General features: G+C 41.8%; 1 protein-coding gene across 2 annotated transcripts in view; it reads right to left on the bottom strand.

Annotated features, from left to right (window-relative positions):
• The window catches only part of TTYH3 (tweety family member 3), an 87346-nt gene that overhangs the window by 10179 nt on the left and 61055 nt on the right, over positions 1-16112 (bottom strand). The window contains exons 11-14 of one of the 2 annotated variants that reach the window (XM_028706429.2): positions 15088-15224; positions 8126-8302; positions 6843-6918; positions 4796-4899 (exon numbers count right to left, since the gene is read on the bottom strand). In XM_028706429.2, the coding sequence (XP_028562262.2) occupies positions 4819-4899; positions 6843-6918; positions 8126-8302; positions 15088-15224 (471 nt within the window). In that variant the 3' untranslated portion in view covers positions 4796-4818. The remainder of the gene's footprint in view (positions 1-4795; positions 4900-6842; positions 6919-8125; positions 8303-15087; positions 15225-16112) is intronic. The other variant, XM_028706430.2, reaches the window with a different exon arrangement.

Raw genomic sequence — 16112 nt, forward strand, 5'->3', positions numbered from 1 at the left:
GAGTCAACTTGGTGTTATCCCAGAGTCACTGTTTTACTCCTTGGCAGCGATCAAATCAACTTAGCTTGCTGAAACCAAGCATGGTGATGGACTCAAGTTAAAATCCAATGCTCAAAAACACAAGATCAAATATCGCTGAGTGAAATGAGGCTTACATCTGAGTAAACATGGATAGGATTCGGCTATTAAGTGTGGTTTCTCAACACAGGCCTAGAAATATTGCCGTCTCTTCAAGTCTTTGTGGCTAGAGCTTCTACTACAACACTTCCACGCAGGATGTTGGAACACCTGCCTCAATGGGATTAACACCTGTTTTTACTGGAAAGACAGATGTTCTTCTGGGACAGGTTAATGCTCAGCTATAAATGTCAACCAGATCCTGTTCTCAAGGTCGTTGCAGTAGCTCCAGAAGTACCCCTTGCTGGGCAATAGGCAACACAGAGGTGATAAAACAGGCAAGGTCGCTCGTGATGTAAATTTTTGCACGCTCTCTCTCTCTTTCTGATGTGTGCACTAGGGGAGAGAACATTGATTCTGTAAAGCAGAGAAGGTATTAGCATAAGAGAGGCAAAGTTAGTGATTCAACGGCATTCCTGATGCCAGCTCAATTTCCCATACATGCCCATGTATGAGGACATCTTTTCAGTCAGGTCTTTCACTGCAGATGACTTATGGACAGCCAACCCGACCTTTCAAATTTAATTAGATAAATACCTCCCGGTTAATATCTGTGCTGTTCCCACTGAGATAGATTCCTTTGATTCCCTTCTTTCTAAAGGAAAGTTATGTCCTACAGACAAAAATATTACTCTCAAAGTTCTCTTGAAAGGAGAATCAAACCTTACATTTATTATGCTTTTATCACACCCTTTCCCCACAGAGCTCAGTGTCTGTGTACATTATTCTTTCATCCTCTCAACCTACCCTTTCAGGTTCGGCTGAAATATAGTGCCTGCTCCCCCACCCCCAGATACCCAATGACCTTTAGGTCTACACCATTTCACACTCACATATACAGCGCAAAGCCGTCGTGGCTCAGCAAATGATTGTCTCACAGATGAACAACAAATCACAGTTTGTTCCTCCAAAGCTTGGTTTGCTACCCAACTACTCTTGCCTTGTGCCTGTGTAGCTTAGTGAGCATATGGGGGGGAGTGGCCAAACAAACCATAGTTAAACAAGGCTGGTGGGTTCAAACAAGATACCAAACCATAGTTAAAACATGCCATAGTGCACAACTCAACCTGCCATCATGGTTTGCTGCTGGGTTCAGACATTCATACAAACCACACTTTGGCTAAACCAACCATGGCTTAAAGTTATGAGCATGTGGACCAGGTCTTTGGCTGTCTATCTGAAGATTAACTTGTGCAGGTCTACAAAACAGCACTACTCTCTGGATCACCTCTCATTTTATTTATGAAGTTGGCCTGTTAAATTAACCAGAGTTGTTTTAAATGGAGATCTCTCATTCGAACACAATGCTAAGCTGGGGTTCTGTAAAAGTGAAACAAACTCTGTCCCCAAGTCTTCCTCCTAGTTCCGTGGGAAGAGAAGGAGGAAACGGGAGAACCTGACGCTTGGTTCAACTTTTATATATTATTGATTCCTTCACTTATGTGGGCAATTAATATTTCTAAGAACTAGTCTATTTTATTCCTCACCTGAATGACACTGTGAATGTGGGTAGCTTCAATGTCTTGCAACTGCCATAAATATTTTGCTGATAACCTTTGGCCCCTTCTCAGCAACTGAATTTAAGACAAAATATTCATGTCCAGTTTTTTTGAGCATGTCAGCCTGATTGGTGCTGATGTTCTGGTCAACATGTACACATTTTGGGCTGCTGGAACATGTATCCTATCTTCACTAAACATTTTCACTTGGGAGGGCTCAGTTTGCTAAATACATTTTAGGGACTTTGCTGTTCTTTGGAACAATCCCAGCAAAAACCTGTGCCCACATGTTCCAAGGAGACGCTTCTTCACAAGGCGACAGTTCCACTTCTCTCTCCCTCTCCCCACCAATCTTCCTACTGCAAGATCTTGAGCAGGAAAATGTCTAGCCCCAACCTGTCTGCATTAGCTGCAACATACTTTTTTTTTTAAAAGCAGTTTTATTCAGAATTAAATATAAGAGCTTTCCCTTGACCCCCCCCCCAAAAAAAACCATTTTCAAGATGTGTTGGGAACAAGATTAGTTGTTGCAGCTGCTTCCTGTATGTGGTGTTTCTTCCAATTGTTTCTTGCTGCGTAAAATGTTAAGCAGCTCTTTCCCCCTGCTGGTCCTAACCTCGGAGGAATTTTTTCCTTAGAAAGCAAAAGAGGGGAAAAACAGCAGAACTACGAAGGACAGCTGGACTGGTCCTTAGTGGAAATTCAAAGTTTTTCTCCAGCAGAGCCACACAATTACTACAACACGTCCTTAATCTAAATCAAGTTTTGGGGTGGGGAAGAAGGATGACAGGCATTTTATAGAGGCCTGCCACTTAGGGAGGGCAGTCTCTGCCACCCACATTCAAAATTCATGTATTCTCTCTAGTTAGCTATTGTTAGAAACCACTGCAGGCCTACAGAGTAAGTTATGCATACAAAAAGGAACCAACATTTTTGCTTCAAACATGGAAGAGGGTGAGTGTTTAGCCTGCACTGATAAACTTGCAGTACTGATCATGCAATTTAGCCTTGTTTATGGTCCCACCAGAAAGTGCTATGCCCCCCCTCCCCCCAATGCAAAATGGTACCCCTGATTATATTAATTTCTTTGAGGTCTTTATATACTGCTTAATTAATCATATGCATTCAGTGTAACATTTATTTTGTTTTTAAAGTTCAGATAGTGCTCTAATTTCATGAAGTATATTCTGCGCTGTAAAACTATCCTGGGGTTGGGGGTGGGGGGAATTGCCTGAAATACAAAGTAGGTAATACAGAACATTAAAAATACACAATGCAATGGGCAACTGCATACACCCATGAGAATTAGGAAATGCTGCATCCGGGGCTTGGTTGCCCAAGCAAGGCCAATGCAAGACTGCTTACAAGAGAGGAAGATGCAGTGGCATTCTGGAGAGTACAAGCAACATGCATTGAATGACGCACACACCCATTCATGCGCTTGATAAAGAGTGCGCCGAGCCAAGGCTGTTTCCTTGACAGGCCAGCCATCTCAAGAGACCCACAAGCATTTGCCAAAGCAGAGCAAGCCAATGACAAGGAGGTGGCAAGAATGAAGACCAGGCAAGTGACACCGGAGAATGGAAGCCAGCGCAGCACAAAAGCCCCAGCAGGAATGGGTGATGTGGAGGCGTAACAGCTTGATGTATACAAACAGGTCTAGGAACAGGATGCAGACTGTGGCTAGTGGGCTGTGCTAACCAGGGAAACAAAAGAAGAACCTGCGTTAGGGCAGGCACTTTTTCCAGGGCAGACGTCTTTCAGTTTGCTTCAGTAGATAGAGAGTGCAGGTTGGTTGGTTGGTTGGTTGGTTGGGCTTGTTTTAAAGGGATGAACCGCACAGGATTAAATTCTCCCCAAATACCTGCCTCTAGGATTCAAAACTACACATGGCTCTCAAGAAGCTACTTTGTACTTAAGTCAGACCATTGGTCCATGTGGCTGAGGGCTGGCTACCTGCTACTGCCCGCCAATACCTGAGATCTCAGGCAAAGGCTCTTCCAGCCACACCTACTTACAATGCTTTTGTTATGGATATAAGGAAGCTTTATACAGAGTCACACCGTTGATCCATCTAGCTCGGTATTATACACTTGAGTGGAAGCAGCTCCCCAGAATTTCCAGCAGGGGCATTTCACTGTCCTACCTAGAGATGCTAGGAATTGAGCAATGCATATGCTCTAACTTTGAACTACAGACACTGTAGTCCCCTGTCCCGTCGTCCCCCCCCCCCCCCAGCTAGGATGCTAGGAATTGAATTTGGACCCTTTGGCATATAAAGATGGTTTCTTATCACCAAACTATGCTTATTTCCCTTTAAGATTCTACAGAAGTTGTTTTTTGATGGATTCTTGCCACTTAGCATCATAGGAAGAAGAAAGCACCACATGGCAACTGTATTTACTTGTTACTGATTATGAAAACTCTATGGCTAATTTGTCAAAGCCAGAGAGGAACCCATTTTTAAACAGGAACCAGAGTAGCGTTCTTCCTGTCAAACCTTGCCTGCAAACATTTCTAATAGTAGAAAGATTGTACGTGCAGCACAGCTAGGAAGCTATTTTGAAACATGGAATGGGCAGAATTTAAGTGCTTTGGATTATAGATTTGTTAGGAGAAGCTTTAGTAGCTGTTCTATGCTGGTGGCATTCTTTTTTTTTTTTTTTTTTTAAGTGTGTTCCACAGCATCAGCTGCGATGCCAAGAGATTCACTGAGGAAAGACAAATAGGCATTTCATTAAGAAAGATGCCCATGTTAGCCAAACTGGGTTCTTCTCATATTTTCAGTTTCAGACACTTGGCAGCATCCAAACTCGAAGTCTAGTTAGAGAGGAGGAGATTCCTCTCCATTACAAAACTCCTGCTAATCTGTTCATCTCCAAGAAGTGCGACTGACTGCCACGAAGACCACAGGAAGCTTTGCCAAGGAAAGATGTTGATGTTGCTCCATTACTAAGCACCAGGGCAGGCCTAGCTAGCGTAAACCCTGGGCAGGAAAAGGATAGGGTGGGAAGTGCAGGGAGAAGGAATGTGAATACTTTGGCACTGGCCTGGGGGAATAAGTGCAGGGATGGCAGGGTGTGGGTGGGAGTTCAGCGAGAAGGACCTTATTTCAGTACCTGTTCCGATTTTGCGGGCGCTGTTACCAGTACGTCCGAGCACTGTCCGAGGGCTTAAGCTGCCAGCTCATATGGCTGCTACTGTCCATGGCAGCCAAATACAACTGTGATGATGCAGGAAAGAGAGAAAAAGAGAGAGTGCAGCCTCAACGTGCATGAAAAACACAGTGCAAGCAAGTGAAACGCTGGGGTGTGTATGTCAATGACAGGGAAGGCTCTACTGTCCTATAGGAATAGACTCTGGAGCAAGGAGGAGGAGGAGGAAACAAGGGAAGGTATGACCAAGGGGACAAAAAGAATAGACAAACAATGAAGAAGACGACTCCAATTCTAGGAGTAGGTTTCCTTGGTTTCCACAACAGAAGCTGAGACAAAATAGTATGAGTACGGACTACGCAACATCATCTTAAAGACTTCTTAGGCGCCTCCTATTTACAGATTTCTTACTCCTAAATTGTGTCCAAAGCTGAGTAAAAGGCATTTCCTATGGTTGTGGATTTGAGCCTTAGCTGGAAAAGGCCAATGGGCTGCATGGCTCATGGGGAGGACTCACATCCCATCCTCAAAGATTCTGCCTTCTCTTTCCCATCTGAAAGTAATTCATTGCATAGATAACTGCTGGCAAGAAGATGTCTCTGTTTCCCTCACAACTCAAAAAGCAGGAACACACCTGAAGTCATTCCTTCTTGTACTAAAAGTATCAGTTCAGATGCATGTAGAGACATATTCGCTTTCCTTCTTTCATTGGGACAGTGTTATTCTGTCTTCTCAAAAAGTTCAGGTAGGAGATGAGGGATATTCTGCCCATCCCCCATCTTCAACAGCGCTCCCACCACACCTGTCTGAAGTCCCCCATCTCCCTCTCCCAAGAAATGCAATTAAGACCACTGCTAGTGACAAGGGACATTTCTTAATTAGAGAATGAAGACTCCTTTTGCCAAAGAGTAAGAGCTTTGCAGCAAGCAAAACTATGGTTTGGCTGAATTCTACAGGCGACTAAGATGATCAGGCTTAGCATGCAGTATTAGGGAGTTATAGTGTTTGCAGCTACAGATCCCACCACCACACTCCCAGTCAGAACAGTAATCAATTCCAAGAATAGATGTTTATATTTCCTCTGAAACGGTAACACCATGGCTGAGAAAAACAGTGTTCTCTGAAACGATATACAAAAAAAGAAAAGGGGGGAAAGGCTAAAAAGGAGAATTCTGAAGTTTGTTGCTGAGAGCTGGTCAAGGTAATCAACTAGGGCTGGTAGCACAGACTGTCACAATTTGTTCTTTTAAAATTCTCATTGCTTTTATTTTATATTTCAGGGTGTATTTGCTTTCAGGAATGGCTAAAGGCACTCCCACAAGACAAGTTCAGACATCATAAGAGTGCATCTTCTTAAAAAGAAGGAAAAAAGATGGATTTATGTCATTCATATCTCAATTGGGTGCTAAAGCACACTATCAACTCACCAGTGCAAAGGCTGATATACTGCAGGTTATTACAAGCTTGAAACCAAAGAAACTAAGCAGTGAATGAAACAAAGCTGAGCCTGAAACAGCTTCCAGGTCAATCAAAACCTTTCATGAAAGACATTTCCCTATTCTGAAAGTTTGATACAAAAAAATGAAAAAATTACCAATATTGAAACAGAAGACAAACCCCCTAAACACCTGTATATCTTAAAGGCAGATTTTGGAAAAGGATTCAGTGTTAATGTCAAAACACAGTTTCCACTACAAGCTCAAGAGATACTATGGTGATATATCTGCAGACTTACTAGCAGAATATATTTGCAGAATTCTTCTAAAGGTTCACATCTGTGACAACAATCCTCATGTTCTAAGCAACATGCATGTTTGTTTTCCTATATGAAAAGGAACCTAGACATTTTACCAGGAGACAAGCTGTGTTAATGTGTATGCGTGCAGGAAGAGCTCATGTTTCTGTTCTAAATAGATGCTTATTCATGAAGCAGTATATAGGAGCTGACTACACATATTTCCAAAGCAGATTTCTGCCTTACCCTTCAAAGCAGTAATTAAAACAGACTTACGGAGGGAGGTGGAGACTCCCGGCCAATCAAAGGTGTGTTCTCACATCGGGGGTTCTGAAAATTTGCATTCTGGCTCCTGAGGGGAAGGCAAGAAAAAGTAAAGCGTGAAAAGGTCATTCACTTTCTGGTTTACAGTATTTGTGGAAGTCAAAAATAAGGTGGCTGCATTCGTTGTGATCTTGGAATTGTATACACAGAATGTAATCTGTGAACTGAGCCTTAACAGGCAACTGCTGCTCAACAGCAGATTAGGCTGGCGGATGTTATTTCCTTGGCTCAGTAGGCAGGCAAGAGATGTACCACTCCCATGAAGAGTCCTAGCCCTGTGGTTATGTCCAAAGATGTGCATCATCTGCCAATCCAAAACACGGCCAAAACCTGCACATTGTTCTGAGTTGTCTTTAGGCAAAGAATTATCTCATATTCCATATTATTAAAGTTTGTGGAAGATGTTCCATTCGTTCCATTACAGAGACAATGGTGGAAATACATTAAGCCAGGGGTGGAGGAGCCTTTTTCAGGCCAAGGGGTGGTTTCATTTGGACGGCAAAAGGGGGCAGGACAACAAATGCAATGTATCTTTGTACTACAGGCTACTTTCTTAACATATTCACACACCTGCTTATAGCCCCCATCCAGAGAAGCAAGAGGCAAAAACATTCAGCGTGCAAAGCAGGGCCAGGGAGGAGGGTGGCCTGGGGCGAGTTCTGAGGAACCAGGCAGTGAGGCTTGAGAGGCCACATTTGCCCTGGGTCTGAGGTTCCTCACTCCTGTTTTGAACACACAGCATCTCTAGTGGCAAGTGTTTCCAATCTTTAAGTACCACTGAGTCATTTCCCATTAAGCTCTGCAAATATCAGTTTATCCACTTGCAATACAGAAAGATATAAATAACTTGGCTTGCAGCTGCAGTCACGTACAACTCCCTTTTTGGTTCTCCAGTAGTAAGTAACTGGTGCCTTCAACTGTATCCATAAATTATCTCTTAAACCAAATACCAGGATCCACTCAGGTACAGAGAGCTGCAGAACAGAGCCTCCCTCCTTCCCTCCCTGTTCATCCTCCCACTGCGAATATGTGAAACTGCCTTATAGAAAGTCAGACCACAGGCCCATTCAAGGACACTACTACTGACTGACCTGACTGACAGTGCAGTGCCCAGGATGGTCTCAGGGACAGTCCTGCTACTCAGCTAACACTTTTCAGTGGAGATGTCTGGGACTGAAGCAGTGTCCCTGTGGATGCACCTAACCCACTCTATGCACTGAGCACCATCTACTCACATGTACTCTGTGACGGGAGCATTGCTGACTGTGTGTGCCGCTGCTGGGATGCTGGTCTCGCTTCCATAGCTGCTCCCACAGCTGTAAAGACTAGGCATGTGCACCCTGTACAAGTTGTCGTGCGTTTGCCTGTTCCCTTGAGCAGTCGATTCATCCTCTCCATCATCATCTGAACTCCTGCAGATGGGGGGAAAGTTTCTCTTCAGGGCTGCTGCAGAGCAAACCAGACCAAGCACGTGGTGTTGCTTCTCCCCCCCCCCCCTCTTTTCCCTGCTTCTGAGTAGTACAGCAACAGCTTCCTTCTCACAGCAACCACCTCCCCACAGAGAACAGAATGACTCAGACCTCCCACAACTGCAGCCTGGGCTTTCAAAGCCTGTCACATTTCTTCCCACAGAGCCTGCCAAATAACTCAGAACCAACAAAGCAGTCTTCCAGGAGCTGGTGCAGGATAGCTGGGGCTGATGGGAATTGCAGTCCAAAACAGCTGGAAGGCATCAGGCGGGGAGAGGCTGGAATACAGGGTGGCAATGAACACAGCCACTGGATGCATAACTAATCTAAGGGGCCAGTATAATATTAAGACTGTGGGATAAGTCCATGTAGCTGATGGACTACATGGAGTTGGCGGAAATGACGGGCAGAATCCGAGACCAGGGAGAAGAGTCGGTGGAAGAAGATTGGAAAAAAATTAAAGTATATTTACAGAAATACTGTAAAATTAATGAATGTTAGAAGGATGCTGGAGAGAAGTTATATGGCTTTAGCAGAAATGTTATAAAGAATTAAGTAAGTATAGATTGATAATGGGTAAAGGTGTAAAATGCAAAGCTAAATTGTGTTAAGACAAATTATGGAGCTAAATTTGAGAAAGAGGGAAAGGATTTGCTGAAACAACTAACTGAACTAGAATACAAAAAAGGGAGGTGTGAGGAAGTCAAGGAAATAAGTAAAGATAAGGATATGAAAATACTGGTTTCTTTTTTTCTTTTTTAAACGTTTTTGTCTTTTAAATGTTTTTCTTTTTTCTTTTTTAATGTTCTGATGTATTGTTGGTGTTTTTTATTGTATTCTTTTTTTATTTATTTTTGAAACTTTGTAACCTTTTATTGTGTGTTTTCTTTTTTCTGTATCTGTTAAACTCTAATAAATATTTTTTATAAATATTAAAAAAAAAAAAAGACTGTGGGGTAAGGAGACGGCCACACATACACAGTCACCTTTTTACAAGTTAGGAGATTTCCACATTCTGTCAGTATTATTAACCAGTACTGAAGAATCTTGGGGATGATTTATATAAAGACAGGCCAACTTCTAGCTTAGAGGATCTAATTTGTGTTTGTTTACTACAATGTCTACTGACTGGAACCTGGGCAAAAATAGTGGTTGTGGCAGAGACAGGTGTCAAATGGTGGCTCAAGAGCTGAGGCCAATTGCCTACTGTACTCCAGGAGCCAGCCTACATCCAAGTTGCTGCATTCCAAAGACCCTAGCACAAAACACAAGCTGCCTGGCAGAGTCTCACAAACACTTGGTCAGAAGCAACTAATTCATACCCCTATTTTATAGAGAGGGCATTCTGAGGCTCAGAAACAGGTGATTAGCACAAAACCAGCCATGGCAAGTTTTGCCAGGTTTTAATGGGTTCATTACTGAGTTAGAAACCCTTGCCAATCCACTACAAATCACCCAGAAATCTACCAGTAGATCCCAACTTACCTTCTTTCTATCCTGTTTTTCCTAACCACAGGATTTAATATTTGTGTCTACACCTGATATGATAGACAGGGGAAGTATTTCCCCCCTATTTGCAGGTTTTTTTGGTACAACACTTTTTCAAAACAGCTCTGTAGATATTTAAAGAATAAATGCACACTCCAAAGCTCACAGAAATAATGAGCAAGTGATAGAGACACTTTGAAAAGTAAAGCTATAACCAACCAGGGTGGGGAATGGACTACATTGTATTCTGAAAGAAAAGTCACGAGAAAAAACCTACGCAACACAGGCCACAAGTGTGTAAGGGGTCCAAAGCAGGCAATGGTTAGAAACTTTTAAGTAACAGACAGAATTGGCATGTGGCTTTCGTATGTTTGAAGGAAGAAGAGGAGGAAGGGCAAAGACTATGGTGCAGCAAAACTCTGCCTGGGCTTACATAACCAGCAGCTTATCTGTGGGACCCAATAACCTTCTCAGGTGTAAGACGTGCTAGCTGCATCACATTCAAAGAGTGATCAAGGAATCTGGTTTCCAAACAACAGTTAATTGGGTAATTTGAAATGTGTTCCACAAGGTGGCAGTGAACATTTGCTGAACAACAGAAATTAAGGGTCAGCAACACGGCATTTTATGTCTCCTGAACATTTTACAGGTCAATCTTATTAAGTGGTCTTTTTGACATTGAAGACAATCCTAATTGCTCCAGGAAGACTTGCCATCCCATGCCAGTCAGTCCTTCCCAAACAGTCATGACATTTCTCTTTTAATGCTTATTTTGCAGCCCACGGACGTCATATCCTCTAAACTTAGCGTCTTGAATAGTACTATTGGGTAGTGTGAGGAGTTGTGGCTGCTTGAGATGACTTAGTGGGTGTATTTTAGTCCAAAATCTAAAAGACTGCCATGCATAACACTTCCTTCCCTGCTCCATTTGGCCAGTTTCTCCCAGGGTTCCACATTGCCCTGCATTGTACTGCTTGGGTAGTTTGCTTACACCACACAGAGCTGTCAGCTCCTTTTCCTCAGCCTCTGGAATCCCAGCATGTGGATGACACACAACTATTTTTCCTTTTCATCTAATACCAAAGGGGCTGCTGTGGTTTTGAATGGCTGCATGGAGACTGGATGGGGTTAAGGGCTAATAAACTGAGGTTTAATCCAGATGGAGATGTTCCTGTTTAAAAACGAGATGGACCCTAGAAAAGAGATTCACTCCCCTTGAAGAATCAGGTTCGCAGTCTGGGAGCCTGCTCCTGGAGGCAGCTTTATACAGTGGTACCTTGGGTTACATACGCTTCAGGTTACAGACTCCGCCAACTCAGAAATAGTACCTCGGGTTAAGAACTTTGCTTCAGGATGAGAATGGAAATCGTGCTCTGGTGACGCGGCAGCAGCAGGAGGCTCCATTAGCTAAAGTGGTGCTTCAGGTTAAGAACAGTTTCAGGTTAAGAACGGACCTCATGAGATTTTGAGAGAAATAAAGTATTACCAGACGCAATATATGGAATTGATGAATCAAGAGATAGAATGGAAAATAAAGCAGATGAGACAAAGAACATTTGAATCGGCAGATAAATGTGGGAAACTTCTGTCATGGCAACTGAAAAAGAGACAAAAACTGAACACTGTGACAAGTTTGGAAATGGATGGAAAAATTATTCATAAACCAAATGAGATAAGCAACTGTTTCCAAAGCTTTTTTAGGAAATTATATACACAGGGGCCAATTGATGAGCGGGAAATAGAAGAATTTATTAAGAAGTATGGACTACCAAAGATCTCAGATCAAAGCAAAATGATTCTGAATGAGAAAATATCAGAGCAAGAAATAGAGGGCGCCATTCAGAATATGCAGTTGGGAAAATCTCCAGGACCAGATGGCCTAACGGCTAGATATTATAAGGCATTGAAGGAATGGATAATACAACCACTGAAGGAGGTCTGCAATGAAATTTTGGAAGGGAAAAAGGCACCTGAATCGTGGAAAGAAGCTTTCATCTCACTTATACCGAAAACAGAGACTGAAAAGAACCAGGTTAAAAACTACCGCCCTATATCATTACTTAATGTGGATTACAAAATTTTTGCAGACATTTTAGCAAAAAGATTGAAAAGAGTACTGATTGAGGAGATTCATAAGGACCAAACAGGCTTTCTCCCAGGGAGACATATGTCAGACAATGTCAGGAACATTATAGATATTTTGGAACTGCTGGAAGTGAACATTAACAGAAAGGCGGTGCTGATCTTTGTGGACGCGGAGAAAGCCTTTGATAACATTTGTTGGACCTTTATGAAGAAGAATCTCCAAGGTATGGGGGTAGGCCAAGGTTTTGAAAACGGTATAGGTGCTATATATTCTAAGCAAAAAGCAAAGTTGATTGTGAACAATGTGGTTACGGAAGAAATACCCATAGAAAAAGGTACACGACAAGGGTGCCCAATATCTCCCTTGCTTTTTATAACAGTCCTGGAGGTCTTGTTAAACATGATTAGAGGGGACCAATTGGTTAAAGGGATTCAGGTCGGAGCCAGAAATTACAAACTAAGGGCATTCGCAGATGACCTTGTATTGACTTTACAACAGCCAGATACTAGTACTAAAAGAGTATTAGAACTAATTGAGATATTTGGTCAAGTAGCAGGATTCAAATTGAATAAGCAAAAAACTAAAGTGTTGGAGAAAAACCTAACATTGGTAGAAAAAGAGAAGTTTCAAAGTGAAACAGGTTTAGTAATAACAAAAAAGGTGAAGTACCTGGGTGTGAATCTGACTTCTAAAAATGTGAATTTGTTTAAAGACAACTATGACAAATGTTGGACAGAGGTGAAGAAAGATCTAGAAATATGGTCAAGGTTGAAACTTTCCTTGTTAGGCCGAATTGCTGTTATTAAGATGAATGTATTGCCTAGAATGTTGTTTTTATTCCAGACACTCCAGATCCTGGATAAAATGGACTGTTTTAAGAAGTGGCAAAAAGACATATCAAAATTTGTCTGGCAGGGCAAAAAGCCCAGAATAAACTTTAAGATTTTAACTGATGCAAAAGATAGAGGGGGGTTTGCCCTGCCGGACCTGAGACTTTACTATGAATCGGCAGCGTTCTGCTGGTTGAAACAATGGCTGCTTCTTGAGAACACAGACATTTTGGATCTGGAAGGGTACGACAACAGATTTGGCTGGCATGCTTATATATGGTATGACAAGGTAAAAATGCATAAAGGTTTTAAAAACCATATTGTTAGGAAAGCACTATACAATGTTTGGATAAGATATAAAGATTTACTGGAAAGTAAAACTCCCAGGTGGCTATCACCAATGGAGGCTAAAGAGACAAAAAAACTTAATATGGAGTCTAAATGGCCAAAATATTGTGAAATTTTAGAGCAAGATGGTGAAAGGGTCAAATTACAGAGTTATGATAAATTAAGGTCTAAAGTACGAGATTGGTTGCACTACCTTCAGATAAATGAGGTATTTAAACAAGACAGGAAAATAGGTTTTCAGAAGGAGAGGTCGAAATTAGAAACAGAACTGTTAGAACCCAATACTAAGAACTTGTCAAGAATGTACAATTTGCTGCTGAAATGGAATACACAAGATGAAACAGTAAAATCGGTTATGATCAAATGGGCACAAGATATAGGTCATGACATTATGTTTGATGACTGGGAAAGGTTATGGAACACTGGTGTGAGATTTACGGCTTGTAATGCTTTAAGAGAAAACATAATGAAAATGATCTATAGATGGTATATGACCCCAGTCAAACTTGCAAAAATTTACCATTTGCCCAATAATAAATGTTGGAAATGTAATGAGACTGAGGGTACTTTCTATCACCTCTGGTGGACCTGCCCGAAGATTAAAGCCTACTGGGAAATGATCTATAATGAAATTAAAAAGGTCCTTAAATGGACATTTTCTAAAAAACCAGAGGCTTTTCTCCTGGGCATGGTGGGCCAACTGGTGCCAAGGAAGGACAGAACTTTCTTTATGTATGCTACCACAGCAGCAAGAATTCTTCTGGCAAAGTATTGGAAGACGCAGCAGCTACCTACTCTGGAAGAATGGCAAGCGAAGGTGATTGACTACATGGGAATGGCGGAGATGACCGGCAGAATCCGAGACCAGGGGAGTGAGACAGTGGAAGAAGACTGGAAGAAATTTAAAATATATCTTAAAAACTGTTGTAATATTGAGGAGTGCTGAGATGCTATGGTGTTAAGAAACAGAGAATTGCAGCTGTATATCATAAATTTAAGGGAATTACAATGAAGATGAATTAATTAATTAAATGGAGGGTTGCTGATACAAGGGAAAAATAAGGATGCAGAAAAAGGGAGGTATGGGGAAGTCCGGGAAATAAGGTGAAGGAAAATGAGTTTATGAAATTATACATGTTTATTTGTGTGTATGTTTTGTTTTGTTTTGTTGTTTGTGTACAATACATGTTTGGAAAATTAATAAAAATTATTTAAAAAAAAAAAAAAGAACGGACCTCCGGAATGAATTAAGTACTTAACCCAAGGTACCACTGTATCTGGATGATCAGGTGGCAGCGATGATCAGAAGTGTCTTTGGCCAGCTGAGGCTGGTACACCAGCTGCACCCATTCCCAAGGAAATGGACATCCAGGTTATTGTAACATAGTCTACATGGGGCTCAGATTGAGGAAAGTCAAAGTGTGGACAATTAACCTTTAAAACTTTAAATCATTTCTGTCCAGGATACCTTAGGGATCACCCTCCCCCCATATCATCCTGCTTGCTCCCTAAGGTCTGAAGGAGAGGCTCTTCTGTGTCCCATCTGGAGTAGAAGCACGTCTCAGTGGTATAAGATAGGGGATCTTCACAGTGACTGTTTAAAGATTATGGAATGCCTTGCCTATTGTGTATTGTTTACACTGAGTTGCAACAGGTCTTCAGTGTTTCAGACAGGGGACACTCCTAGCCCTACCTGAAGACGCCAGAGATTGAAACCTTCTGCATGCAAAGCAGGTGTTCTAGCACTGAGCTATGGCTGCCGATTGCTGTCTCTTTGATTTGTAAACAACTTAAGACTTTTTCTTAAAAATACTGGGTGGCATATACAATTATTTAAATAAATCAATGCATCATTTTATACATTGTTGCTTTTTATAAAACTGAACTTTAAATGTTGTAAGTAGCTGTGAGTTGTGCTCTTGTACCAGAAAGAAGAGATATAAAGGCACCACTGTTCCCTCTGTTTGTGTGCATACCTCTTTTGCTGCCAAGTGTGCGGGACGCTGCACACTATAGAACTGAACATGAGGGCAGTGACAAAGGAGAAGAGAACCAGATAGATAAGCCCTTCCACACCATCATAGCAGAAGCCCGTCAGAGATTGTATGTAATCCTAAAAGGAGAGAAACAGAGCAAACTCTTTCAAGCTCAAGATGGAAGGCAACACTGCAGCCTGGCTTCCCACCTGCACAATTCCTCCATTCAAACATGTGTCGTAACACTGTTTTATTTTGTGAGACTGTCATGGGAGCTTTTAAAAAAATGGTTCACCTTCTAAAATTGCACTTTTAAAAATGCAAAAATAATGCAACAGTATAAATAATAAGAAAAAAGAAATTCAAACCCTATAGTTCTTGGGTGTATTGCTGTAATACATTAAGCATGTTGTTACTGGTCATAGCAATAATTTATAAATCTCATCTATTTTTATTTTCCAGGTATCACATGAGGATGCTCCAAAGGAAATCAGAACTGAAAGAACTCTAACAAGCAGTAGATGCTGACTTTTCATCCTAATGCTTTCTACAGAGACAAATACATTAAAGTCAACACACAGTTATACACTTGAGAGCTAGCATGGCATAGTAGCCAAGAAGCGAAGCCAGGAACCAGTTCAAGTCCCACGTCTGCTACAGACTGAACTAGGTAGCCTTAGGTAAGCTGTTCTCCCTCAGCCTCAAAACTACCCACCTGCAACGTGCAGACAATGATAAACCTTGCATGGTTGTTGTAAGGATTACAGAGCTAACACACGCAAGGTACCCCTGAACACTACTAAGTATTATTAAAGTTACAAGAACACCAAAAAGAAGAGGAGAGACACACTTCTTTCTCTGGCTGTTGCTTTTCAAAATCAGTCTTAGCTAAATATGTACATCATAATCCAAGGGTGCTGCTGCCCTGCCTTCATGCCCCTTCAAGCTTTACACAGAACCATTATCAAATCATTTCAGTGTATCTTTGCTGCCAAGGAAAGGCCAAAATGGCATGCCAACATTGT

Source organism: Podarcis muralis, chromosome 14 (assembly GCF_964188315.1).
Source record: "Podarcis muralis chromosome 14, rPodMur119.hap1.1, whole genome shotgun sequence".
NCBI classification, from domain to species: domain Eukaryota; kingdom Metazoa; phylum Chordata; class Lepidosauria; order Squamata; family Lacertidae; genus Podarcis; species Podarcis muralis.